At 51.7% G+C, this 27,651-nt stretch overlaps 2 protein-coding genes across 5 annotated transcripts in view; both read right to left on the bottom strand.

Moving 5' to 3' along the window:
• The window catches only part of ESPNL (espin like), a 29,184-nt gene extending 28,217 nt beyond the window's left edge, over positions 1–967 (bottom strand). Inside the window, exon 1 of the mRNA XM_081261602.1 lies at positions 219–967. Within this exon, the coding sequence (XP_081117728.1) occupies positions 219–512 (294 nt within the window). The 5' untranslated portion in view covers positions 513–967. The remainder of the gene's footprint in view (positions 1–218) is intronic.
• Positions 968–1,494: 527 nt separating this feature from the next.
• Positions 1,495–27,651, bottom strand: SCLY (selenocysteine lyase). Of its 4 annotated transcripts, none has more exons than XM_081261879.1 (13): positions 27,463–27,651; positions 25,096–25,208; positions 21,036–21,136; positions 17,111–17,291; positions 15,224–15,351; positions 14,877–15,041; positions 14,008–14,114; positions 8,149–8,185; positions 7,766–7,853; positions 5,631–5,755; positions 5,129–5,228; positions 3,831–3,906; positions 1,495–2,471 (listed from the first exon to the last, which is right to left on the bottom strand). In XM_081261879.1, exons 1-13 carry the CDS (start codon positions 27,558–27,560, stop codon positions 2,318–2,320), a joined length of 1,473 nt encoding a protein of 490 aa, XP_081118005.1. In that variant the 5' UTR covers positions 27,561–27,651; the 3' UTR covers positions 1,495–2,317. The 4 variants fall into 4 exon arrangements, with proteins under 4 accessions (XP_081118005.1, XP_081118006.1, XP_081118007.1 ...); XM_081261880.1 differs by having other exon boundaries at positions 27,472–27,649; XM_081261881.1 differs by lacking the exon at positions 7,766–7,853 and having other exon boundaries at positions 5,631–5,714; positions 27,463–27,641.

The raw sequence follows: 27,651 nt of genomic DNA, 5'->3' as shown, positions 1-27,651 counted from the left end.
AGCCTGAGCAGCTGCTCTGAGCTGGTGCAGTTTAGGAGGTGGCCTTGTCTTCGAGGGCTCTCTGCTGTTTTGGGGGATGGGCACAGGGCAGATACCACTGGTTGAGAAAGAACCCAGGGCCACAGAGCCTGGTGAACGGGGCCTTCTGGGCTCTTGTTCTTGTTCCACCCCGGCAAGGTTCCTGGAGATGGGCTGCCGGCTGTCCCCTTCCTGCTCACCTGCAGCCCGCAGCCTCCATTTCGGACCAGCCAGCGCAGCTCAGCCAGGCCGCCCGTGGCAGCCGCATCGTGTGCCGGTGTGGCCCCGTTGTGGGCCCGCTGGTTACTGGGCAGCTGGGCCTGCTGCACCAGGAACTTGACGCAGTCCAGATGGCCTGTCCGGCTGGCATGGTGCACCAGCCCAGCCCCCAGAGCATCAGTGATGCCTGGGCCCAGGGCGCCAGCCTCCAGCAGCCGCTCCAAGGTGGCCACATCCCCTTCCTTGGCGGCCACTATTGCCTGTTGCTCCTCCATCCTCTGGCCCGGCTCTTGGGGCAGCTCCTGAACAGGCCCAGCGGGGCTTCCTGTTTCAGGCGTGGATGAGGCTGCCGGCTCTGGTTACATGATAAGCAGAGCACAGGGCAGATGGGAGCCGGCAACAGGCTGGTGCAGGGATGGGGGCAGGCCCAGGGGACCCACTCTTTCCAAGCCACTCCTACAGTCCCCCAGGGCCAGGTGCCTGGGGCTGCAGAGCGTGGAAGGCACACAGAGTGGGGGAAGGGCTGCACCGGCTGGGCGCCATCCAGCAAGGGGAAGCCTGGCCCTGGCCCAGACACTGTCCTGCCCAGCAGCCTCCTCCTCCTGCCAGGGCCTTCATCTCACCTGCAGTGAGGCAGGAGGAAGCGCACCAGGTTTCTCTGCAGGACGAGTCTCAGCATCTAGAGGTGCTTCCAGTTACAGACAGCATGGGCTCCCAAGCACCTGCTGTGCCCTGCCCTGCCAGGCCCCCTGGCACTTCCAATTCCCCTAGAAGGGTGATTTGCCCCCGGGGTCTCAGTGTCTGTGCTATGCCATCACTACAGACAGGTCCTGCCCTTGGCCGTGACACTCAGTGGGTGTCCAGGTGGTGGTGCGATGGGAGGGTCTCCAAAGTGAGAATGAGGGACTCACAGCCCCTGTCCAGTTTCAGGGGCAGCAGTCTTAATTATGAGCACCTCTTTCCAGATTGTTCTCATCAAGGGTCTAGACATTACATGGGTCTTTGATGGAGGTCAGGACAAGCGAGGTCTCTTCCTGGCAGGGCTGCTGGCAGGCACTGGTCAGGAATCTACTTTCTAGGGCTCCCAGAGGCAGGATCCCAAGCTGCGTTTCTTAGACTACAGCACGACTTTAAGATGATAGGTTGGGATGACGCCCCTGCTGTCGGCTCAGACAGACACCCTCGGCCGCTGAGAATGGCACAGGCAGAGGACGGGTCACAGACACAGGAAGCCACAGACGTCCAGGTAGGCATGGAAATCTTTAATTAGTTCATTTAATTTCTGATAATCCTTTCCTCAATATCATCCTATAGTTCTTTGGACCTTAAAAGCACATTAAAAATGTTACTCTCTGAAAAGCATTCCTATGTAAATATTGGCATTTGATGTGTATACCGTACATTCTGTGAGGATAAACAAATCTTTTGCAAACAGTAAGGAGAGTCAGGGATGACCTGGCCCCCACCGCGGGGTGACCCGGAATTGCACACACTCACAGCAGTGACGCCAGAGTTGAACCCTGAGTAAGAAAGCAGAGGGGAAGCGGGCACAATGGGGGGCAGGGCAGGGCAGTGGACAGTGGCCCACAGAACCATGAGGGCAGACCATGCTTGTCTGCCAGGAAGGTGTCCCACGGGGACAAGGCATCGTCAGGATGATGGTGGGGCCAGGGAGGCGAGAGCAGCAGCTACCACCCATCTGGGGGTCACTGCACACAGAGGTCAGGGGAGGCCACATCACATGGTGCAGGTGCCATAGTTTCCTATCTTTGACAGCAGCTTACTGGCAGTGGATTTTATCTTCTGGATAAAGCCAGCCTTTGGAGGGCGGGAGCCCTGAGTGCCCAGAGGGGCGAGGGGAGAAGCGTTTCCATTTCCACACAGCCTCTGGCAGCGCCATGGTACAGTCCTACGTGGGTGCTGGTGTCCTGGGCCTGTCAGGAGCTGGGCTGGGCAGGACATCTGTGCCCTGGAGCAGCTGAGAGGCACAGTCAGACACCAAGCGCTCAGCAACAGGCTTCCTATGGGCGCAGTGACCACAGCCTTGTCCCGGCCACCGAGGGCAAGGGCGGCCCCAGCACTAGGCCTGGCCTTCCAGCCGGGCCACGGCCTGCTTCAGGTCCTGCACAACGAGGTCCACCTCGGCCCTGGTGGTGCTGCGGCCCACACTGAGCCGGAGCGCGTTCCTGGCCACATCAAAGGGGATGCCACAGCTGAGCAGCACTGGGGACGGCCTGGGGAGGAGGACAGCGTCAGCGGCCCCTGAGGACAGTCTCCTGCTCATGCCACTCAGGGAAGACACACTGCCCTTTACTCTCAGCCAAGCCCCCAGGTCGGGCTGGGTAAACCCCACGCCCACTCCATGGCCTGGCTGCTCCCCTCGCCCCTTGCCCCTCAGCGTCGTCTGCTAGGGACACCCTGGACCAAGCCCACCCCAGCCACCTGTGGTGACGGTCTCCCCAGGAGCCTCCCTGCAGCCCTCACGGCAGGAGGGTGGTGCTGCCCCTCACGCTGGCTCCCCTTGGGCAGCCCCAAGGCCCCAGGCTTCCCTGTCCCGTACTGACAGAGGCTGCAAAGGCCTCGCCCGGGCGCCTGGGCCAAGGCGCTGCTCTGCACACACCAGAGCCCGCCAGTGCTCCAGGGTGCAGTGCCTCCAGACCACCGAGGGGCACGGAGGGCCGCCTCATGGGTCGCACACAGCAGGACGGCACCAGCCGCGTGCCCCAGGAACAAGGTCCTCACACGCAGGCCCAGGCGAGGGCTGCCTCTCCCCCCAGCCTCTCCGTGCACCACTCTGAGGACAGTGACAGGACAGGAGTCCATCTGTGTGCTGGGCTCCTGCCTCCTGCCAGCCACGGACAGTGCCAGCCCCTCAGCCACCTCCACAGCTATCCCCAGCAGCATCCCCGCCCTGACCCTCGAGGCCCTGGAGGGCTGTGGGGCTCCCAGTCAGTCCAACCCTTTCCCCACCTCACCACTGCCTCCTGGGGGATGCCCTCAACTCCTGAGCCAGGACACAGAAGCCACCAGAGGGGGGACCCTACTTCTTGCCTCCTCTCAGGAACCACTGGCACTTGTTCCTCCTGAGCTTGTCCCCGCTTCTGGCCTCAGTTGCCTCATTTGAGAAACAGGCTCCCACAGTTCTCAGCACAGGGCTGTGGTGAGCACCCAGAGCAAGGCCGCCTCAGGGCTCCACCAGTGGCAGCCCCTGCGCCTGCCCTCTCACTTGCACCTCTCTGATCTGGAGGCTCTGGACTGCTGCACCCCAGCCTCCTGGCCATGCCAGCCCTCTGTAGCCCTTCCCGCTGCTGGGTGCTAACCCGATTCCTGTCCTCATCCTCCTCTGCCAGTGGGGCAGGGCTGCTTCTCTAGTACTGTCCCACTAGCTCCAGACCTGAATGGCCACCTGTGGCCACCACAGGGCTGCTCTCCTGAAAGTCCGGGCTCTTCATGCAGCTCCACCTACCTACAGGCACCACAGCCACAGCCAGCCAGGGATGGGCCTTCTCCCTGCAGGTCTGCTGCTCAGGTGACCAGAGCCCTCGGTCCCCTCTGCCTCCACCCGAGCACTGGATGTGGCCACGAGCACTCACCGGTCCCCTTGGTCTGAGTGGCAGGAAGCCCCCACACTGGCCAGCAGCGTCCGGCACTGTGCAAGCACCACATAGCCTGCAAAGACAGCATGTGCCTGAGACCCAGGGCTTGGGCCACCCCTCCCCACTCCTCCCACTCCTCCCATTCAGGCCTGGTCCCTCCAGGCACCCACCAGACCTCCGGTGGTGGGAATTTAGCAGCACCCAGTGAAAACATTTCCCCTCTCTCCTGGCTGCAGGAGGGCAGGCTCCTGCCCCATCAGCCTGGCTTTGGAAATGGCCTTTCACACCCTCACCTCCAGGACCCCTGGGATTCTGACCTCTCTTTACGGCTTGTTCTGGGTTGTTACCTGTTCACCTCCCTGCTGGGTAGAAGCCCCTTGATGAGGTGGCAGGTGCCTCCCTCTGTTCCACAGCACGGGACTTCAGAGCCACCAGCTACTGGGTGGCTGCAGGAGAGTCGCTGCACAAAGTGCCCCAGAGGTGGCCAGGAACAGCACTCTCCCGGGTAAGGGGTGTGGCAGAGGGCGAGTGGCTTCCTGCGTCCTTGCTTGTGGGAATGCCAAGTTCTCAGTCACGCTGCCACACTGATGGCACCCAGGGCAGTCTGCGAGTCCAACAGGAGGGCCAGTTTCTCTGTGTGATCCAGGGAGACCCACAGCCCTTCTGTGAAGTCCAACTGAGTGTGCAGGTGTGATCGGGTGTGCCCTCTGGGGCACATACGAAACATGGCAGGTCAGGCCCTGGACTGGGACCTCAGGAAATTGAGGCCAGGTTGTACACACCTCTGGGAGGCAGGGACACTACCCGCTTCCTGGCTGGGGGAGAAGGCCGCAGGAATAAACAAATCCCATAGAGGGGCACTTTGCCCTCACTTAGCCAGGTGTTAAAAACGACTGCCTCTATTTTCTCTTCCTCTCAAATTATTTTATAAATTGCTAACAAAACAGACGAGCTTTCTAAGCCATGGGTGATTTTATTTGCTTCCCCAACAGCTAATGGCTGATGTGAGAACTGAGAGTATCCACACCCAGTGTTCCTAAAGTGCGCAAGGTCAGCAACGAAGCTGCCAATGGCTGGAGCCATAGGAAGCCACCAACCAGCTGACCCAGGGGACAGGCTGGTTCTCAGCGCCTGGCCCCGTGATAGTCACACCCCTGGCAATCTGCTAACAGCAAGAGCTGCGGTACCCAGGCATACAGCAAGAGGGGAGGCACTGTCCCGGATCCAAACCCATGTAGCCCCACTGTACGGGAGCCACACACACCCAAGAGGGCCAGGGCAAGACAGGTAGTCACCTTGAAGCTGGTGTCCCTGGATGGAAAAGTTACAGGTGTTGGGAAGACGTTCGACTCCTGGAAACCGGCTGTTCAAATGAATTCTCTTACCAAATTCAGCCTGAAAGAAAAAGGAATCTAGCATTTGGTGGGTGATGGCTTAAAGATTCCTCCACGGCAGCAGCTGTCTCAGCGAGTGACCACTCACCTCATCGGGGAACACCACCGTGAGAGCTGAGGGTCTGGTCCCAGCTCAGAGCACCTGCCTAGCACGCGCAGGGCCCTGGGTTCCATCCCCAGGACCACAGGGGAGGCAAGACGAGGGGCAGTCCACGGAAGCCAAGGTGGACGCCGCACTACTCTGAGCACGTGTGAGTGCCTCTGCCTAAGGACAGTCTGCTTGGCCAGGGTCCTTCTTTGGGGACCTCTGCTTGGAGCTCGCTTTCTGCTTCTGAGTCCTCCCTCCGCGTGACCTGCTGTGCTCCCCTCCGCAGCCCCCAGCACTGTGCGTGGCCCCACTCGCCTGCAGTCTCTCCTCCAGGTAGTCGCGGATGTCTCTCATGTGCGCCTCGTAAGCTTCGCAGTTCTCAGTCACCATCTCAGCAGCCTGGAGACACAGACAGGTGACACTGAGGAGAAGCCCAGTCACTGCAAAGCCAAGGACAGCAGGAAGGCTTAAAGAGCCCAGCGACAGTTCCCAGCCCAAGGGCACAGATCAGCTCCACAGTGCCCACCACACTGGCCTCCTGAGAGGGTGCTGCCCCACTCCCTCCATAGGCCCCCCCGCTGGTGCCAGGCACCATACGCCCCAGCAGACAGGTCACGAAGGGTCCCCAACCCAAGGAATATGTGTTCCTGAGAGGAACAGAACGGGAAAGACCTGCGTGGAGGCAACCTAGGAGGGACTGCGCAGCCTCTGGGGTGCACGGGGACGGCTGTGAGGGCAGCACCCCAGCCACAGCCCCGCTGGGAGCAGGAGTGTCCCCTGGGGTAGGAGGGCTGTTGTGCCAAAGGAGAGGGCAGCAGTGGACAAGGAGACAGGCTCCACGTGCCCCTAAGAGCCGGATCCAGTGAAGTGCTGCAGGCAAATGCCGTCACGGGCAGGGGTGAGGTGACCTGGCCGATGGCCACATCTCTCCTGCTGCTGTGCAGGGGGCCATGAGATTGGACCAGGGCAGCACTGGATGTTCTATTAGATGCGGAAGATGAGGACAGGAAAGGCCCAAGGGGTATCCCAGGCTTTTAAAGTGAGGATGGGGATGGCAGGAGGTGCCTCATGGTGAGAGGGGACAGGAGGGACCCAGGAAGATTTTGGATCCTGAGAAAATGTGCAGCAAGCAGCAGGGGACATGGGTGTTCCTGGAGAAAGGTGAGGACCCGCCCTGAGCTATGGTCATTGGGCAGGTGAGGCCCACCAGGGCAGGTGTGGAGTGGACCCAGCAGCAGACAATGCAGGGGGCGGGGCTGTGGTGTGGTGTCACTGGCTGGGGGTGGTGTCATGCTGCCAAGGGCCTGGGGACAGCCCTGTGGCTGGAACAACACAGCAGAGGCCACCGTCCCTTCAGCAAGGCACAGGGAAGAGGAGCAAGAAGCTGAGTGTTGTGAGGAGGAGAGGCTGGCAGAGTAGAGGCTGCTCCCAAGACCCTGCTGGCCAGGTGAGTGGAGGCCAGACCCTGGACAAGACCCGAGGAGGGAGATGGAGCCGAGACCAAGCTGGGCACCTCTGCAGCTGCGAGTGCAATGAACCTTAGGTGTGAGGTCACAGGCTGGGGGGCCGCGAGCTGAGGCTTCACATAGGGAACTACCACACCCAGGGCTTGAGGAACTCTTGGGTGACCTTGTGATCTGACCCCAGGTACTTCTGTACCCGGGCACTTCTCAGCCACAGGCCTCCCTGCGTCACTGGGATCAATGAGCAGGTGCCAGGCCTCCAGCGCTTATTCCTCCCGCCAACAGCTGTGGTTACCATAGCACAACACCAGGAAGGGCAGGACTGGGGGCTGGGTGCAGCTCAAAGGTGGGCACTTGCCTGCTGTGTGAGGAGCCTGGAGTCAACCCCCAGCATCACAGACACATCTTACAGTTTTTTTTAGAAAAGATGAGTGCTGGATATGGTGGTACACACTTGTGATCCCAGTGACTCAGAGGCTGGGCTGGAGGATCTCAAGGTGAAGGTCAACCTCAACAATTCAGTGAGGCCCCAAGCAATGGAGTGGGACCCTGCCTCAAAATAAAAAATAAAAAGGCTGGGACTGGGGCTCAGTAGTTAGGCACTCCTGGGTTCAATACCCATGGCCAAAAAGGAAGAAAAAAGTGATGACTCTGAGTATTCTGAGTTACAGCCAATTCTGTCACTCTTCCCGACCTTTTCTTCTGTCTGAGGATAATGAGGCAGACAGGCAGGGAAAGGCAAGATACACAAATAATCTAAAATGCAGGGGACACACGGCAGGATAAGGGGACAGAGGGGCAGTGAGGGGATGTGGCTCAAGGAGGGCTGCTCAGAGTGGCAGCTGGGCAGAGCCTCAGTGCAGTGAGGGACAGCCATACACCTGCCGGACAGGTAAACCGGGGCCTCACTGTTGGTGGCAAGGACATCATTGCTATATCAGAAGAACGTTTTGAAACACTAAGCAGGCTAGGCATGGTGGTGCACACCTGTAATTCCAGAGACTCGGGAGGCTGAGATAGAGGATCGCAAGTTTGAGGCCAGACTCAGCAAAGACCTGAGCAACTCAGTGAGACCCTGTCTCAAAATAAAAAATAAAAAGGGTTGGGGATGTGGCTCAGTGGTTAAGTGCCTCTAGTTTAATCCCTTGAACCAAACCAAACCAAAACAAACAAAAAAAAACCCCTAAGCAGGTGCAGCCCACCCTACAGATCTCCAAAGGCACAGTTTTCCAGGCTGAGGAATGAAATCTAGGCTTTTTTCTTATCAGTCCATTCATGGGGTCCTGAACCTCATCCCCCTGAAGCCTTGATTCCAAACACTGCTGAGGTGACGGCAGTATGACCCCTCTGGCCAAGGGCACCAGGCTTACCTTGCCGAGGCCGGCGATCATGGGAGTGTTCTCTGTCCTGCAGGAGACAGAGATCATGCAGAATCAGCCAAAGTCCTGGGAAGGAGTCCTTTTCCAAGAACATCATTGAATTCAAACAAAACCTAAATGATCTTCCTAAACATGGGCCACATGGGTAGTGCCAGTAGCAGCCCCAGCCTCCAGGCCAAGTTTCCACTTATCCTGCCCACACAGACCACCGTAGGCACTGAGCCAACTGGGCGGGTGTGCGTGCGCAAGATCGGGGCAGGGGCCCGAGGAGCAGTGGCTCGAATGCTCAGAACTCAGAACTCTGCCCTGCTTGCAAGAAAAACAGAACATCATACTTTCCTTAATTTAAAGTTTTGTCCCTAACCCTTTGCGGCAGGCTGCTGCTGGCCTGCCAACACGATGCGCCCTGCACCCACAGCGCCTGTGTCTGGTAGGTGTGTGGCGACGGCATCTCATACGGCTTTGATGGGCATCTGAAGTTACTAAAGCCTTGACCACCACTCGTTACTAAGGCCGTGACCACCTTTTCATGGGCTTCTTTGCTGTGTGTCCTCTGGGGAAATGTCCTTTTAGGTCTTCCATCCATTTTCCATGGCTTTTTGCTGTGGAGTCTGGTGAGTGATTTATGGACTCTGGATACTAGTGCTCTGTCAGGTCATTCATTTGAAAAGACATTCTGCAAGCACACTGACTTTTGGCCTCTTAATAAGGTCTTTCACAAAGAAAAGCATGAAGTATTTTTACTCTTCCTAATCCTTTTCTTTTCCTGAACATACTTAAATTTTTGTAAAGTCCAATTTATATAAACTTTCTCTTATGGGTACTTTTGTTGCTGTCAAGCCCAAGAATCTTCTACCTAGCCTAGATCCCAATTTTCATGTTTTTTTCCTTAAGGTTTTATCTATATATAAATATAATACATATTATGGCAAAATTATGTCTAAATTATTATTTTTTCTTTTGCATGGTATTGGTGATTGAACCCAGGGCCTGATGCTTGCTAGGTAAGCCCTCTACCACTGAGCTATATCCCTAGCTTTTTTTTTTTTTTTTAATAATTTTGAGTGAGGGTCTAAGTTGCCCAGGCTGGCCTCAAATTTGCTACCCTCCTGCCTCAGCCTCCCAAGTGTCTGGGAAGTGTGGGCTACCACGTCACCTGGCTTAAAAGTTTTATATCTTTATGTTACATTTCACCATCTATTTTGAATTGATATTTCGTCAGGTGTGAGGCTTAGGTCAAGGTTCACTTATTGCCTGTGGACGCCTAATTGTTTTGACACTATTTGTTGAAAAGGTGTATTTCCTACATTAAACTGTGTGTGTTATAGATCACTTAGAGCTGGCTGCAGTGGCATACACCTGTCATTCTAGCAATTTAGGAGGCTGAAGCAGGAGGATGGCAAGTTTGAGGCCAGTCTAGACAACTTAGCAAGACAGTGTGTCAAAATAAAAAAATAAATAAAAGGGCTGGGGATGTAGCTCAGTGAACCTCTGGGTTCGATCTCTAGGACAAACAACTATAAACCTCCTGTGGCACCCGTGTGACTGTCTCTTCTCTGTTCTGATCGACTTTCTGCCGTGCTCATGAAAGCTGTTCTGACACTATTGTTGAGAAGCTGTATTCCCTTGTCCATCAAGCTGGGTAGGACTGACATCTTCACTAGGTTGCATCTTCCCAAAGAAACATGGCGTCTCTCTGTTCTTTACATTTTCTTTGATATCTTTCATCCTCCCCCAAGTCCTATAAACTTTGTTAGACATATATCTGAATATATTTTATCGTACATGGTATTTTAAAATTCAAACACAGATTTTTAAAATGGACGTCTTGTGTCCTGTGATTTAGCTGTGTCAATTCTGGAAGTTTTCTAGTCCCTTTCTCAGGATTTTCTACATAATGCTGTGACATGATTGGGAAGTTTTGCCTCTTCCTTTCTGGTCTGTTCATCTTTGACTTCCTTTTCTTGCACTGATGAGAACTTCCCGAGCTAGTTGAATCAGCAGCAGGTGTCACTGCTCTGCTCCCAGGCATGGGAGTGGACATCAGGTTTGGGTGCTGGATTATGACAAAAGTTTTTTCTGCATAAAATATGACCATATTTTCTTTCCCCATCCCATGTTAATGTGGTGGGTTGCACTGGTTGGGTTTGGACACGGAAACTGCCATAGGGCTCTGGTATAACCTTGCCTTGGTCACAATCCAGGACTCTGCCTGTGTACTGCTGAGCCCTACTTGTTAACGTTTTGTCAAAGGTTTGTACACATGAATTCACAAGAGATAAAGGTCTGGAGTCTTGTTATGTTGTGTGCTGTTTTGGGTCTTGGTATCCAGGTAATGCTAGCTTCGGAAAATGAACTTGGAAGTGTTCCTTCTTTTATTTTCTGGAAGGCAGTATATTAAAATGGTATTAGTTCTTCTTTAAACATTTGGTAGAATTCTCTGGTAAACCATGTGGGTCTAAAGATTTCCTGTTTTGTCGTGTAGCCTTTGTAGATTCCCAAGCAGTTACAGAGCGACCTGAATGACCTAGTTCACCTTGAGCGCAGGTGGACCTAGTCTGTGAGGAGGCGGTCGGTGGCTGACTGTCAGCGTCCCTGTGCAGGGCTGTCTGCAGCGTCCCTCACTATCGTTGGTGCAGGTGCTGTGGTGAAGCCTCTACTCCATTCCTTTTGCCTTTCTTAGTCTTGCTGGAGGTTTACCATCCTTTTGCTTTTTATTTTCGAAGAGCTAGCTTCCTGTCTCCCTGACCTGCTTTCTCGTCACTATCTTCAGTTTCAGGGGTTCCTCTCCTTTACCTCCTTCTTCCGCCTGCTCTTGGTCCTGCTGCTCAGCTGCCGACTGGAGGTTCTCCCTCTCATCCTCACGTGCCTCAGCACCACCATTGGCCTCTCAGCCCTGCTTCAGCTGTGTCCTGCAAGTTTTCTTTTTTTTTTTTTTTCTTTTTTGGTACCAGGTATTGAACCCAGGGACACTCAGCCACTGAGCCACACCCCAGCCCTATGTTGTATTTTATTTAGAGACAGGGTCTTACTGAGTTGCTTAGTGCTTCACTTTTGCTGAGGCTGGCTTTGAACTCGCAACCTCCTGCCTCAGCCTCCCGAGCCACTGGGATTACAGGCATGCGCCCGGCTCTTCAATTTTTGCTTGACGTTTTGCAGCCTGTCATCCAGCCCCCAGATTCCAATCGCTGTCTTCTTGGTGGACTGACCCCTTCATTGTACATCTTCCCTGTCTCTGATCACTTTCTTTGCTCTGGAGCCCACAGTACTGGACAGCCACCTGCTGTCCTTGGACTCTTTACCTAATAAACCCTTTCCCACCCTTTACTTTCCGGCTGCCTGTTGCTGTATTGGTGTGAGTTTAACAGGTGTATTTCACATCTGCATTAACCCGGTCACTGATGTGCTAGGGCTTCAGCCCACCCTTTCACTTGGTCCGTCCCCCCTCTTCCCTTTTTTGCAGGGCCGGGGAGCACACTCGGGCCTCACTCTTCTGCCCCAGTGCTCCACCCCTGAGCCACATCTCCAGCCCCATTTAAAAAATTATTTTCTTTTCCTTGTCCTCCTGTGGGCACTTAACATTTTTTAAAATTGGATTTTTGCTGTTATCTCTCCATCTCTCGGTAGTGTTCTCAGTGGCTGAAAACCACGTTGGTAAGACTTGTCAGTCTACTGGTGTTGTCATCTTACCAGTTCAAATGAAGTAGAGACACTTTGCTTTTTGTCTTTATGTGATTGTCTTAAACCTTTTCTCCATATGCATTTACAACCATGAGAAATCGCTATGACTTTTACTGAAGCCATCACACACCACGTAGAAGAGGCCAGAGGAGAAGGAACACGACTGGCCTGTGGGGATGTTCTTCTCCTGCGCCTGCCTGATTGCCCTACGCACCTGCCGCTCTCTTCCCTGGGCATGAGGTTCTGAGCAGACAGTTCTGAGTATCCAAAAAATATTGTCCACTTTCTTCTGCCTCCGTGGCTCCTGGGAGAAGCCCACTGCCCCTCAGATGTGCTTCTCCTAACAGGAAGCCGCCATTGTGCTCTGACTGCTTCCAGGTGTCTCTGTCTTTCCCTTGTAGAAGCTCACTCATGTGCCTTGGTGGGTGAGTCTCCTGGGGCTCACCCTATTGGGTGCTTTCCAGCGGCCTGAGTCTGTGCCTGTCTGGCGAACGTAAGAGATTCTTTGGACATGACTACCTCAAGTTACTTTCCCAGCCCTGTTGACTTTTCTTCCCCGTGATAAAATAAACGTTTATCACTTGGTGGAGTCTCCAGGGTACCCGGGGCTTCACCTGCTGTTTCTCCCAGTCTATTTCCTCTCTCCTCCAGTTTGTGATCCTCTCCTTTGTCCCCCTGTTCTATGGCTGAATGCATCAACTTGAGGTTTTTATTTGGGTTACTGCAGTTTTTAGTTCCAAAATTTCCATTTTGGTTCTTCTTTACGTCTTTCTCTTTCGTATACTTCATCTGCTCAAGGGTGTCCAAGATTTCTCACTGGAGCATTTTTACTGTGTCTGCTATAAATATTTGTTGGGTGATTCTAATATTTTTGTCATCTCAGTGGAGGAATCTATCCATTGTCTCTTCGTACAATTTAAGATCTTTCTGGTTCTTGGCATGATGAATAATCTTCAAATGAAACATGGACATTTCTATATATGAAAGAGTCTCAATTTCATTCTGAGACTCTGCTAGTCAGGGAAGGAGTGGCTGCCTGTCACTGCCGGGTAGAGGTGGAGGCCCAGGTCCTTTGCGTGGCCTGTGCTGACACCCAGACAAAAGACACTTGCTACTGATGTATGGGTGGAGGTCCAGGGTCCCACACTGTCTCTCCAGCACCGCAGAGAAAGGGCCTCGTTACTGGTGGGAGGGGTCAGATCCTGGCTCCCTGCCAGCCCTCCCCGACACACTGTGGGCTGGGGGCTTCTTGGTTCGGCAGTGAGTGGCAGTCCGGCTTCCTCACACACTCTGCTGGTGTGAGCTGGGGAGGGCAGGTTTCTCTGTGATGCTTGGCTAGAGTGAAACAGGCACGGTTTCAGTTTTCTCTTCTTTCTAGAAAGCAGACCTAGAGGGGGCATGTTTCTTCTGTCATCACTGCTGTTTCTAGACGGCCGGCTTTTCAGCTCTAAGTGTGGGATATACGAGGCAAAAAGGAAGCCCAAGGAGCCCATCACGTTGTTCTCGTTCTCTCTCTTGTTATGAAGCTTCTAACGAAGTGTGGTGGTGGCACCAACTGGTTCCCTGGTACAACGTCACCATACATAATCAGACACAGCAGCCACTAGCCAGGGAACCAGGGCACCTCTTTGTGGCCCGCTAACCCAATCCCCACAGTGAGGAGAGGAGCCATACTTCCCGTCCACAAGGGCCAGGCAGCGTCTCCTTAGTGGCTGGGCCAAGATAACAAGGGGAAGTGGATGCTTTGAAGCAGCTGAGAGAAAGAGCTGGGCTTGGTGGTGCCTGCCTAGGATGCCAGAACTCAGGAAGCTGAGGCAAGGGGATCGCAATTTTGAGGCGAGGGTCAGCAACTTAGGGACACCCTCTCTCACAAATAAAATAAAAGTAAAAAGACCTGGGGATGCAGCTCAGTGGTAGAGCACCCCAGGTTCAATCCCCAGTACCAAAAAATAAAAAAGGGAAAGAGAGGAGAGACTTCCTTCATGCTCTCTGAATCATCCCTGAGCAGTGCTCCAAGTACCAGTTGGTGACTACCGCCACCCGGATCCCACAGTGACAGGGACAGTGCTAGTGCAGAGCTTGCAAGAGACAGAGACACGGCAAAATGCCACTGCTCTACAGACGACGGCACAGCAGCAGCTCGGAGATGTGGCCGACCTCCTACCTTACCCTGGCCTGAAATTGCGCTCCTGTCCACCTCCAAACAGCATAGGGTGCAGCGGGGTCAGTTTACCGAGCCCTCGGACGTAAAGTGCTCCGATCCTGGGGCCGTAGAACTGGAAGGAAAGGGCAGTCTTTCACCCAGTGAGCACCGCCCAGGGCGTGCACTGTCCTGTGGCTTTGTGGTGGCCCCGTGGCTGTGCTGCCACCACTTCTAACATGCCTTTGGGGACAGGGCAGAACCCCAGCCTGAAAGGCAGGGTGGACCTCCCTGCACTTCACACCAGAGTTCGTAAAAGGAGACTAGCAACTGGAACTGGGGATCACCACGGCTTTCCCTGCACAGGACTCTGCATCTTCAAGTGAGAGGCGCCAGGTTGAAAGTGCCCTGTTTGGCTGCATACGCACTGCTCTGGGGAGGACAGCAGCACTTCAGGTCCTCATCAGCGCTGGGAAGACAAGACCCCCAGGGCCTTCACTATGAACTCTTCCCCACGCTCCACCTCAAAGACAAGAATGCTGAGGTGAACCTTCGTGGGCAGCAGCCACATTTTAATCAGATTAGAGAAAGCTGCAGGGTCTGCAGCCCCACATCTGAGCTGGGAGTCCTACAAGAGGGCGCATGAAGACCCCACAGCTACTACCTCCTGCCCCTGCTCCCATAGGCTGGGATACCTGTCATTCTTGTCATGGCACTTGCCAAATGGCATCTTAGAGGAAGATGGCACTCCCTTCTTAAAATCCCTGAGGACGGAGACCATGAGCTGCTCGTCACAGCAAGTGAATAACCCACACACAGTGCTGTGGGCTCTGCCGCACGGTGGGCCTCTAAATCAACAGGGAACCTCCCCTAGGAGAGGGGGCGGCCTCAGCCGTACCTTGTGCCCCACGATTGTCAGGAAGTCCACACCTAGGTCCTCGACGTCCACGCGTCTTTTCCCCAGCGCCTGGGCGGCATCCGTGTGCACCAGAATGCGCGGCAGGCCGGAAGCTACCCGCCTCTGGTTCAGGGCTTTGATGCGCTGGCTGATTTCAGGCACAGGCTGCAGAGGGAGGCAGACAGCTGAGTATGTGGCTTTGGGACAACAGAGACCAGAGAAAGAAGTGAGTCGAGGAGCACAGACAGTTATGCAATGAAAGGATGGCCCAGCCCAGACGCAGGCGAACACCATCGGCCTGGGCACCTTCCCCCGGGACTCCCTTAGGAGGGGAGCGGGCGGCTCACCATGACAACGCCTGTCTCATTATTGGCCAGCATGATGGTCACAAGGCACGTGGTCGGGCGGACAGCTGCCAGGATGTCGTCAACCTCTGCCTGCCCGCTCACCTGGGACACCGGGACGAAGGTGACCTCTGAAGTATAGAGCACAGTACCAAGGCTGACCACCATGAAGACTGCATGGTTTCCAAAGTTATAAAAGTCACACTGCCAAAGTTCAGACAGCTAAAAAGAAGGAATAAGAGCCTCTGTCGGCTGTGGGGACGCTCGAGTCTAAGGTTCTCTGAAATCAACAGACTCGGCTGGTAAGAAACTACGAGGGAAGGGTGGTAGCTCCGTGGCAGCACAAGCTAAGCCACAGGCCAACTAGACGACCTGACAGACTAGGAAACAGAGCTAAAAGCCCTCCCAGTGCCAACACAAATTTCAAAGACTTCAAAGAATCAAAATTGCAGCCAGGTGCAGTGGTGCACACCTGTAACCCTGAAACTTTGGAGGCTGAGGCAAGAGGATCACAAGTTTGAGACCAGCCTCAGCTACAGGGCCTTTAGTGAAGCCCTGCCTCAAACTAAAAAGTGAAAAAGGGCTGGGGGCCAGGTGCAGTGGCACACGCATGTGATCCCAGCTGCTCAGGAACCTGAGGCAGGCAGATCGAGAGTTCAAAGCCAGCCTCAGCAATAGTGAGGCAGTCAGCAACTCAGTGAGACCCTGTCTCTAAATAAAATACAAAATAGGGCTGGGGGTGGGCTCAGTAGTCGAGTGCCCCTGAGTTCAATCCCAGATACCAAAAAAAAAAAAAAAAAGGTCTGGGATGGCTGTGCCCTTGCCCAGGGCTGGGCCTGAGTTGTGAAGCAGGAGCTGCAGGGTGTGGGGAAGAGGACTTTGCAGGAAGCTCACTGAGCCACACCAGCAACAAGGGTGACAAGGCATTTGATAAAATTCAACACCTTCTTGATAAAAGCACCAACCAACTGAGAGAGGAAGGGGACTTCTTCAGCCTGATGAAGGGCATTTGTGAAATGACCTCACACCAAGTTAACTGAAGATGCATCAGAGACGCGGGTGTGAGGCAGAGCCTTCTCAGATACAACATAGGGAACACCTCCCCACCACACACAATGAAAAACTTCCATTCTTCAAAGGAAAACATGAAGAGAAAGGAGAAAAACATGATGGATACCAAAACAATGTGCAATTCATGTATCTGATAAGGGACATGTGTCAAGTATACAGGAAAAATTCTTATAACTCAAAAAACGAAATCCAATTAAAATACGGGCAAGGATCTGAATAGACTTTCCTTCAATGAAGACATATACAAATAAGACCTGAGAAGATTCTCGACACTGGTCGTCAGGGAGTGTCACCACTAGGACAGTCGATAACAAACGTTGGCAAGGGTGGGGAACTGGGACCCGGACTTGCTGCTGATGGGAAACGTCAGGGCTAGTCAGAAGGACTTCAGAGCTTGTCAGATATCATTACCATATGACCCAGCAATTCTGCTCCTTGACATAATCCAAGAGAAGTAAGCACAGTGTTCACATAATTTTTACAGTCGAGCATGGTGGACACTCCTGGAGTCCATCTACCCCGGAGGCCAAGGAAGAAAGACTGTGTGAACCCAGGAATTCAGGACCAGCATGGGCAACACAGTGAGATGCCACCTCAAAGATGAAACTCCTCGTAACTTCTATACCAACGCTCGTAACAGCATTATAAATCATAGCCAAAAAGCTGCCAACGGGCAGACCATGTTCATCCTGATCAGTAAATAAAGTGCGGTAGCTCACACAGCCGAGCATCGTCTTCCAAACCAAGAAAGAAGTTTGTGCTCTGCTGTGTCCCACCCCACCAGCATGGCAGGGTGGGCCAGCCGCGGGGTTCACCTACCGGCCACCTGTCCTTCCACCAGGTGCTCCAGGGGCAGGCGGATGGAGTCGTGCTCCACGGTGCAAGTGACAAAGTGGGGCCTGGCCCCTTCCTCGGGGCTGTGCTGCTCCACCACGCCCCCAGGCGGCGTCTGGCTCTCCTGGAAGCACTTCACCATGGAGTGGATGACGAGATTATTCGACTGCAGAGAGAGAGCCGGAAAAGCATTTATAAACGCCGTCCTCAGGGAAGAGTGAGGGTGACCATCTCTCCCACTTGTTATTGTTCTTGTGTGTCTAACATTTAAAAAGAAAAAAAAAAAAAACAGCTTCAAACTACAACAACAACCTCCTGAGCTGTAGCTTTTGTAAGATTTATGAGTTCCAAACTTGCAAAAACTTGAGGATTCATTTAGAGTCGGCATGTCTGTTGTGTCGTTAAGCAACATGATAAATTCTGGAATTTTTTTTTTTTTTGGTAGCAATTGAACCCAGAGGTACTTGACCACTGGGCCACATCCCCAGCCCTTTTTTATATTTTATTTTGAGACAGGGTCTCACGGAGTTGCTTACAGCCTCACTAAATTGCTGAGGCTGGCTTTGAACTCGTGATCCTCCTGCCTCAGCCTCCTGAGCAGCTGGGATTACAGGTGTGCGCCACCGTGCCCAGCTTGAATCTTGAAATTTTATAAAGCTGTCAGAAGAGCTGCCCAGGCAGAGTCTGCTGATGAAGTCTGAGTAGCACAGCCTCCATACAGGGCCACTGGCTTTGCTATCAAACGAGCCCAGCAATGCAACGGATTCTGCCTCTTGGGCTTTCTTCTACAGCTAGCTACACTTGCACAGAAGCAGAATGATGTATATAAAAGTCATCAAAAGTAGCACTGTAACAGCAAAACCTTGAAAAGCCTTGCACGTCTACCACCAAGGGGACCTGTTCAATAAATCACACACATGCACTTGGTGGAACACGTAGCATTAAAACACCAGAAAAGCTCTCTGTGCTGATAATGAAAGTTCTCAAACGTACTTGGTAATAAAAATGGTGGATGGCATTACATACAGTGCTCTATGATTCCTAGAAAAGGGGAACCACAGACCCATTTGCAAAAAAAAAAAAATCTTTCAAAAGGCAAAATGAGAAGAATAGTCAAAGGTGCTTTGCTTCTTGGCTTTATAATGCAGACTCTCTCTGGAGGGTATAAAAGAAATGCTGGTCTCCCGAGGGGAGAGGACGTGGATGACGGTAGGAGGGAGTGTGGTGAGGGAACGTTTTTTCTTTTTTAATTCTTATTGTTAAATGTAGCAGAAAAGGTACCCCCCCTCCAAAAAAAGTTTGTAAAGGACAGTGTAATGAAAACATCTGAGTATCAGAGGTGCTGCCCGCACCTGGGAAGGCCTCCCCCTGGCGAACCCCCGAGGCTGCCACAGGACTCAGCACCTGGCTCCTCCTGGCACCTTCCCCCCTTCAGAGCACCCTGAAATGGGATCGCCTGGCCTCTTTTGACCTTCATAGGAAGGGAACAGAGCTTCTGGTCCTTTAGAAATTCAATCTATTAGGGCTGGGATGTAGCTCAGTGGCAAAGCATCTGCCTTGCATTCGCAAAGCCCTGGGTTCGACCCCCAGTTCCAAAAATGGCCCAAAAAAAAAAGATTAAAAAAAAAAAAAAGAAATTTAATCTATTCAAGTTCCAGAAAAGAAACCCCACAGCAGATCCTTATCAGACATTGCACCTTGCAGTCCCTCACACCCTACCAGGCAATGCCCCCAAGACTCTGAAGGCCACTGCAGCTCCACAGCCACACCTGGGGAGAGGCGAGGATGTGCCCAGGCTTCCACCAGAGGAGTGGCCTCCAACTACACACAGTGAGGTCATGGCTGGGATGGCGAGGCACAAGGTGGCTCCTTAGCCCAGGTCCCCTGCAGAGGACACTGACACCCAACACAGCAGCCCTGGGTCCAGAAAGAAGAGTCTTCAAGGCTCTAAGTGGCTGCATTAGCCCTGTAATCCCATGTAAAGTGGTCCTTGATGGCCTTGAGGGCCAGAGATCCAGAGGGTGAATCAAATGATGGTGGTGTCCTGAGCCCTGCACCCCATCTACCCCAGGGGGATGCCATGATGAGGCCCTGGACTCCACCTAGGCCAGGCACACTCCTGCCACCCCAAGAAACCTGGTCGAAGTGACACTGCCTGCAGGCACCCAGAGCACATCAGTGAGCTGTTCAAACAGTGAGTCACGTCAAAAAATGCACAAGGGATGTGACCACATCACTCCAGATGGAGACCTGGGGCCCCCTGGCAGCTGAGGCCCAGGTGGCTCCTCCTGGTGAGCCAGGGAATCCAGGCCAGGGGTTGAGTCACAGTGCCCAGGCCCCAGGTGACACCCTCAGATGCCCTTTGCTCCCTGAGGCCCGGCTCTGCAGGAGACACTCATTTGATTTCCTCAGCACCTGAAGATTCGTCCACACTGCCGCAGAGCCTGTGCTATCACCCCGCCCGACCTGGCCACAGGGCGTGCTTTCTGATTCAGAAGTTTCCAGCAGTCACAGACAGCACTGCTACAAGCATCCTCGTCCTCGTGTCCTGGCTCACTGCCTTATTTTCCAGGGTGTGAGCCTCTGTGTGGACTCTGGCTGGGAGGACACTCATGCCTGTCCTCTTACGGTAACACCTGTGGCTCACAGTGGCCCTCAGTCCACACTCCTGCAGCTGCATTCCCCATCAACACTCGGCATCAGAGGACTGTCCTCCTAGTGGGCGAGCAGAGGCTCTGTTCTCCTATACTCTCACGGAGGTCACCCTTGAGGCCAAGGACTGCTCCATGTGCAGATGTCACCAAGGTCCTCCAGGGAGTGCATAGTCCAGATTCTTGCCCATTTTCCAGCTGGGCTTTCTGCCGGCGCATGAGGTCCTGCTCCGTGGATGCTGGCCAGCTCCTGTGGAGATGTTTCCCTGAGCTGTCCAGCTGTCTTTTCACTTTCTTCAAAGTGTTCTTGAATGAACCAAAGTTTATTGTTTCTGTGATAGAATTGGTCAATATTTTCCTTTAGGTTGACACTGTCTGTGGTTCATTTGAGAAATCCAGCACAAAGATACTAATTTTCACCTAAAAGCTTGATAAATCTTCACAATTGGGTCCTTATTCCACTTAGAGCAAGACCTCCTACTGTGTTCTTAATCTCCAGAACTCCCAACTACCACTCTTTTGTATTTTTATATACATTAGTTTGTGAGATTTCACCAAAAAGGAGTCAGAATTTCACCTGAGGTTGTACTGAAGCTATAGATTAATTTGGAAAGAATGGAAATGTTTATAATAACACTGAGTCTTCAGGCTATGACGTGATGTACTCCCCTTTATTCAGAACTTCTTTGAAGGCTCTTAGTAATATTCTAACTTTCCTGGTTCTTTTTTTTACTAGATTTCCTAAGTACTCGGTATTTTTCATGTCTAGTAAATACCTCTTTGCTGCTGGCATATAAAAATTCAATTGATATTTGGATTTAAAAGCTTGGCATTAATTCTGATCACAGCTGTTGCCCCTTTCTTTCGGTAAGAAACTGAGCAGAGGCCAGGCCGGATGTTCTCTGCAGGTCCTGGAAGGTCTTTATCAATGTGAAAACAAGTTCAAACTCAATAAGGCAAACAACTTCAGCAGGACTCACAGGAGTGTGACTCCAGGGCAAAGCCAAGGGGGCCCTCTGGAGCCCAGCAGCAAGACAAAGCAAGCCACTTTACACTTTGTACTACAAACACCCAACAGCCACTGGAAGTTACTTATAGGGTAAATGCTCACTGATTATGTCAAGCTTATTTGTAAGACAGCAACACCAAGCACAACTCTTCCTAAAACCAAACAAACCAAACATAAGATAAACCCAGAGCAAACTGCTCTCTATTCTATTGCCACTTATGGCTAAGAGGGTGGGTCATCAAAACATTACCTCAGTGCCCCCAGAAGTGAAGACAATGTCTTGAGGCTTGCCACCTATCATGTTCGCAAGGCTTTCCCGAGCTGCATTGATAATATCCTTGGCCTTTTTACCTTGAGAAACCAAAAAGGAAGTTCATTACCATTGTAGCCCCAAGTCTGATCAACACATTCAACAGAACCACCACACACAAAGAAGCAAGAGACCTGAGTGGGTGACCGAGGAGGAAAGAAGTCCTCTGTGTGGTCACAGGGTGCTACTGCCAAGCAGTGCCTGGGCAAGGGGGCAGCAGGAAAACACTTGCGATCCAGCGGCAACCACTGGGGTCTAAGGAATTTAGAGCCAGAGACAAATACAGGGCACACCTGGGAACTCCACGCTCCCTGTGACACGGCTTTCTTCTTACCAGATGCTAGAGGGCAGGGGAAGCTGTGGCCATCTGCCTGGCTTCCCGTTCATCAAGACAGGAGAATGAAAGGGTGGAATAATTTGCTTAAGATCATGCTGCAAAACAACAAAAATAAGCAAAAACAGAACTCATGATTCCACATACAACGTCAAATCAAATATGCAGGGCAGCCTCGTGTGTGACAAAGGCATCTGCTTCCACACAGGCTGTGCATCCAGCTACTGCCCAGGTTCCCTGGACAGGGGGGCCGGAGCCATGCTTTCTGTGGCAGAGAAGGGGGGCTCTGCAGGAGTGCTGAGAACTTCAGGGACCATTCTCAGTCAGCTGAGCCGCAGCCCTCAAACTCCAACAAGCTAGTCTTAATTGTAAAAACAAGTTCAGCAGGCACTATTAAAAACTATACAACGGAAAACACCATAAAAAATAGAAATATAAAAAGCCAAGATGAACTTACAAAGCAATTCTCACACTCCTTAACTCTACTGCAGAGATTTCAATGTGAAGTGTGAGGATTAACAGGGTCTTCACTCTGAACTGTCCACGGATGTGGGCAGGCCTCCTGTCTGCCACACGCTCTTGGCTCCCCTTGGAGTGTCCCTCTAGTCCTCCCCACCAGAGGCATCCCACTTCCCCCCAAGAGCTGGCTGAAGAGCATATGGCGGACTTCAAAGTGGGAGGGTCCACACTGCTCCTTGCTCCTGGAGGGTTGCTGCTGCAGGCAGGGTCTGAGCTCCCTGACTGCGGAGCCCCAGGGAGTGCTGTCCCCAGGGAATGCTGTCAGGGCGTCTGACTGTAGTAAGGGTGGTTATGGTGGGAAAGGCCCAGGACTCAACTTGCAAGAGCTGGGTTCCATACGGGGTCTGCCATATGTCCACGTACTGCTCAGGGACCTCAACTGTAAACTTGGGATAATAAAGGCGCCCACCTCACAGTCCTCACTAGCATGCAAGCCAAAGCAGCCCGAGCACACTCACTCTGTCAACTCAAGGCTCCCTTCCAGCTGTCATCCACAGCCTAAGGGCTTTGCTTAGAAGAGCAGTCACAGGTGAGTGAGATGGAGGAGCAGAGCACAGCAGACAGAAGCACATGCTTGTTACCATTTTAGGGCAGGAACAGGAAGGCAGGAAAGAGGGGTGTTAGAAAGGACCCAGTTTGGGCCTTAAAAGGTTAACAGTTTCCTTCAGAGCCTGAAGAGGTGCCTCCCTCTGTGTTGGTACTGCAAAGCTGCTTATCATACTATGTGTGTCAGTTGTGGATAAATTTAGATGACAAGTGCTGTGCAGGTATTAATACCTGAGTATCCAACACATGAGCCCCTCATCTCTACTGGCTGCCCACCATCCTCAAGACCCAGGCCCCAACCAACCAGGTGGATGGTCCATTTTTCCAGCTGGCTCGTGGCTGCCCAGAATTAAGAACACAGTTCCCAACTCACATAACAATTACATGTGGCCATGCGACCAATTTCTGGGCAAAGTGGTCACATGCTATTTCTAGAAGTGTCCTTGAAGGACTCGGGGATACCTTTATCCTCCTCTTTTTCTCCTTTTGACAGGCAGAACAGTTGACACGATGGCTTGAGCTGGAGCAGCCATCTTGACCTTAAGAGTCGAGATGCATGTTGATGCCTAGCAGGCACAAGGCCCTGGGTTTGAACCCCAGTACAACAACAACAACAGAAACAACAAGAAGTGCATATGGAGGACGGAAGAGGTGTAAGAAAGGAGGAGCCAACCCCTAATGAGGGAGCTCTACATGGGACCAGACTGTGTGTGAGAAATAAACTGCAAGCTGTATAGGCTGCTGTTATTTTGGGTGTTTATTTCTTACAACAAAACTACATACCATAATTTCCACACTTGCTCAGACACTGATTTTTCTTTGGTGGGGAAAGGGAAATAATGAAATCATGCTGATAATGTGTTTACACATGCTTTTTTCACTTGAACTGTGTGCGAATATAATTCTTCTAGGTCATGGATACAGCCCACACCTCACTTCAACAGGGTTCAGAAGTCCACTCTGGGCAGCACCATGCTTCAAAATCAGGTCTCAACTGATGAACAGAGGTCACACCCAGTTATTGTGAGGCTGTGGTACATGTCTTGGTGCTACAAAGCTTACCACACGTGCTCAGTGCTTCCCTAAATTGCCCGCAAAGATCTTGAATCCAGAGATTGTGAAAACGGAAGCAGTCTATGATAAAGTAATTTTTCCTTTCTTCTCCTTCTATTTGCATTTCTACCTGAATATCAACAGAAAGTGGGCTAAAATCCACTTTTTATTAACTTGTGGAAACAAAAGCTGTTGAAGCAACCTACCAGTCTACAGCATATATTATTCAGGCTAAGAATACTCTCCCTGAGAGCTTCCCAAACTCCTTCTTTTATTAGCATTTAATCATTTTCCATATTCTCAACTTTAACGCTTCAGAAAGTTCAATTTTATCAAAGGAGAGGTTAGACACAAGGCAATGTCCAAATTAGCCAACAAACAAGTTAATAAATTACTAGTATCTGATTTGAAGCAGCTTTTAGTTACTAAGTTGCAGTAAAACTTGAATAAGCAAAAGGCATAGAAGCACCGGGTCCCCCTGAAGCTGCCCACAGGCATTTCTGAACCGTGAGGCTAGGTGATATCCTGTTTGAAGAGTTATTTTAGTTCATCATAATCCAGGGAAGATGGTTTCTCTTTTTTTTTTTTGGCTGGGGGTACCAGGAACTGGTCTCAGGGGCATTTGACCACTGAGCCACGTCACTAGCCCTATTTTGTCTTTTATTTAGAGATAGGGTCTCACTGAGTTGCTTAGTGTCTTGCTTTTGCTGAGGCTGGCTTTGAACTCATGATCCTCCTGCCTCAACCTCCCAAGCCACCGGGATTATAGGCGTGACACTGCACCAGGCTAAAGATAGTTTATCAATAAACATTAGCTACAAAAGGCTAGACTACAGCCTGCCTGTCTGAATGAAAACACAATGTAATGCTGCCAGGTAACCACTGACTTGAAGCAAATTACTTTCCAAAATCTCCAATTTAAAGCTCTACAGAAAAAAAATCAGAAAGAAATAGAATATTCATAATTGTAACATGTAACAAAAGTAACAAAATTTAGAGCAACTCCCTGCACTCCCGCCCCAAGAGCTCTATCACAAAGTTACATCCCCAGCCCAAGTGACTTTCATTTTTTAAAAAGGCCGGGATTGGGATTCCACCTCTTGGGTCCCCTTCTTCCTCCGGGAGAAGTCTTTTCTGCTGTCCTTTAATAAACTTCTAATTTCTACTCTGAAAAAAAAAAAAAAAAAAAAAAAAAGAAAGGCCGGGATTCTATATGCTCTTAATGATTTAAAAGACATATTTTGCAAATTCTGTAGGGTATGTGAAAGGATTTTAGTAGACATGGCATTGCCAATAGCTCCTGATGAGACCTCTTTTTTATGTGAGAAAAAGCAAAAGAGAGCGTGTGACAGTGAACAGCAAAGGCGAAGGCCGGCTTCAACAAGGCTCCACTTACAAAGCTGAACTTTTCAGAAAAAAATGCAGCTAAAGATTGAGAGCTAGACAGAAAATCTTTTGCAAACAAAGCCATCACTGGGGTGAGTGCCCCTTAGGAGGCCTCTGCCCCACCCCACCCCTGCCCAAGCCCTGGGCCTCTTCTAGAATCACCTGCTGTGTAGGGGCTGCTAGGGTTCCCCCAGGCTTCCCACATGGCCTCAGTCATGACCTGGATAACTTCTGGCTCCAGGGGAGTGGTCGCATTATAGTCCATGTAAATTTTCCTGGAGAAAAAAAGATACACCAGGTTAGGAAAAGGAGGTAAAAATGAGAAGCAGCTGCTCTCGGGGGACTAGGTCAGTAGAAGCAAATAATGTCCAGGGCAGTGGACTCCCCTGCATACTCCAACAGTCTTCCACAAACTGCTCCAGAGGACCTCCACATCCCCCTTGCTGATGGAACATGCAAGGATAATATCTAGTAATCTACAGTTTCCAGCTTCTTTATATCAATAGACCATCCATTCAGATGTTCACAATTTCCTACTACTGGTTGGCAAGATTAAAAGTCTGTGGGCCTGGATCACCCAGCTGACTGCACGTTCCCCAGGCTTCTTCCCATTTGCTTTTTTAACTCCACCAGTAGTTTCTCTTTATTATGGGATGGTCTCTGGACTTCAGGGAATCTGGGTGCCCATTTCCTGCCACACTCTCCTTGCTGGGCTTCTCCCCCACCCCCACAGGGCTTCCTCCCCTGGGGCAGGGCTTGTACTTTCAGTTTTCTTTGAATTACAATGACCCTGGCCCCACCCCATCTTCATATTTTTAAGTGTCTGCTTTAACTTGTCCTTCCCTTCCTGGCATCAGTGCTTGTCATGTGACCCACACATGACATGTGTTCCTTGTTTAGTGTCCATTTCAACCGAGTAGTAAAAGTGCACCTTCCAGAGCCTGTGGGTTTCGTCAGTTTCTTCCTGCTCTATCACCAGTGCCAAAGACAACAGCTGCCACATGGCATGGTCTTGCTTTGTAAGATGATAAAATAAATGCCAAAGAAAATCCAAGTCCTCTGAAAGATCCCTAAGATTATCTGTGCATCTTTTTACCAGTACCAGAAATTTTCAAAAATCCATATAGTAGAGAATCCTGCCTGATACTAGTAATTATATTACTTGACTACATCCCCAGCTTATTTTGAAACAGGGTCTCACTAACGTGCCAAGGCTGGTCTCAAACTTGCCATCCTCCTGCCTCAGCTTTCCAAGTGCTTTGGATTACAGTACCACTGTGCCTGGCTGAATGTGCATTAGTTTTTCACACACCACCTTTTCTATAAACTGTGTGAAATCATCCAATAGGCTTTGGAAAGCTGGACTAGTCATCCTTGATCAACTGAGTGTTAGATTGAGAATCTCAGGAGTCTCCCTGTATTGCAGGGACTTTCCACACACCCTTAAGTGTGTTCTTTTCTGTAAGTATCTCAAAGTGCCCCAAGTTTGCTAGTTTGCTGAATGTGACTGCAGCTTTTCAATCTGTTGCTTGGCTGAACTAATTTAAACCTTGTATCTCAAATTAGTATCTTACAGATAATCTGCTCAGATATTCCCTAAAGCACTGTTGAAGGAGGGCCTGGTTGCTGATATAACTCCATTTTGCCTTTCCTTTTCTGCTCCCTAAATTCTCCAAAGCCATTCTCTTCAGTGACCTGGAATTCCTGAAACAAGAGGTCTGAAGGATAAACATCTATGACATGAGTCAAAACTGTGCCCAAGGCAAGAGCAATTTTCTTTACTTTGTTTCTTTCTTTTTTTTTTAAATATATATATTAGTTGTACATGGACACAGTGTCTTTATTTATTTTTATGTGGTGCTGAGGCTCCAATCCAGTGCCTCACACGGGCGAGGTGGGCGCTCTACCACTGAGATACAGCCCCAGCCAGAGCAATTTTCTTATCCTGACAAAGACCCATCAAATCCTAAACCCTGAGATAATGATCGACCAGACAGGGCTTGACAAAATCACCTGCTGTGGCAGCTGTGCAATGCGTTCAGCTACACAAACCCCCAACCTTTGCCCCATTCCCCTTTCCAAAAAAACCAGAAGTCATTGCCAGCCCCTGAGAGCCTGGGCTAAGGTCCCCTTGTCTTCCCAGTGTAGCTACACAGATGAAAGCTCCTTTACTGGTCTTCATCATAACTTTTCCAGTTTGTTTTGGGTGGCAATTGGCCAGACCTGATTACTTGGTCCCCCAGAGTCAGACCTCTGGCCTAGGACCCCAGTGGCAAGAGCCTAACTCAGGCCTCCCCTGAAAACACCCGGGCAAGAGAACCCTGACCCTCCACCTGGAGAGTGAGCTCCAGCTGGTCGAGGCACCCCAACCCCCAGAATGACCACACTTCCCGCTGGCGGGCCCCTCCCTCCATCCTCTGCGGTGCCCCCCCCACCCCGGGAGTGACCCCGGCCTGTCGAGCCCCGGCTCCGCAGCGCCCCGAAGGCTTCCTGGAGGGGGGCACCGGCACTTCCTCTGCTGCCGCTCACCGCGCGCACCTCTCCTGCGGACTCTTCTCTCGGAGGCAGCCGGGTGGACTCATCGCCCGTCCCCGCGCAGCCCTCCTCGGCGTCGGGACAGCCTCCATCCAGCCGCACGCCGATCCCGAGGCGCAGACGAGCGCTCCGGGCGCCGGGGGAGGCGGGGCCGCCGGACGGGGCGCGTCTGTACTGGCCAAT

Source organism: Spermophilus citellus (assembly GCF_964194105.1).
Source record: "Spermophilus citellus genome assembly, chromosome: 11".
NCBI lineage: Eukaryota > Metazoa > Chordata > Mammalia > Rodentia > Sciuridae > Spermophilus > Spermophilus citellus.
Note: the sequence above shows the minus strand (reverse complement) of the source record. Positions and strands in the feature narration are given on the sequence as shown.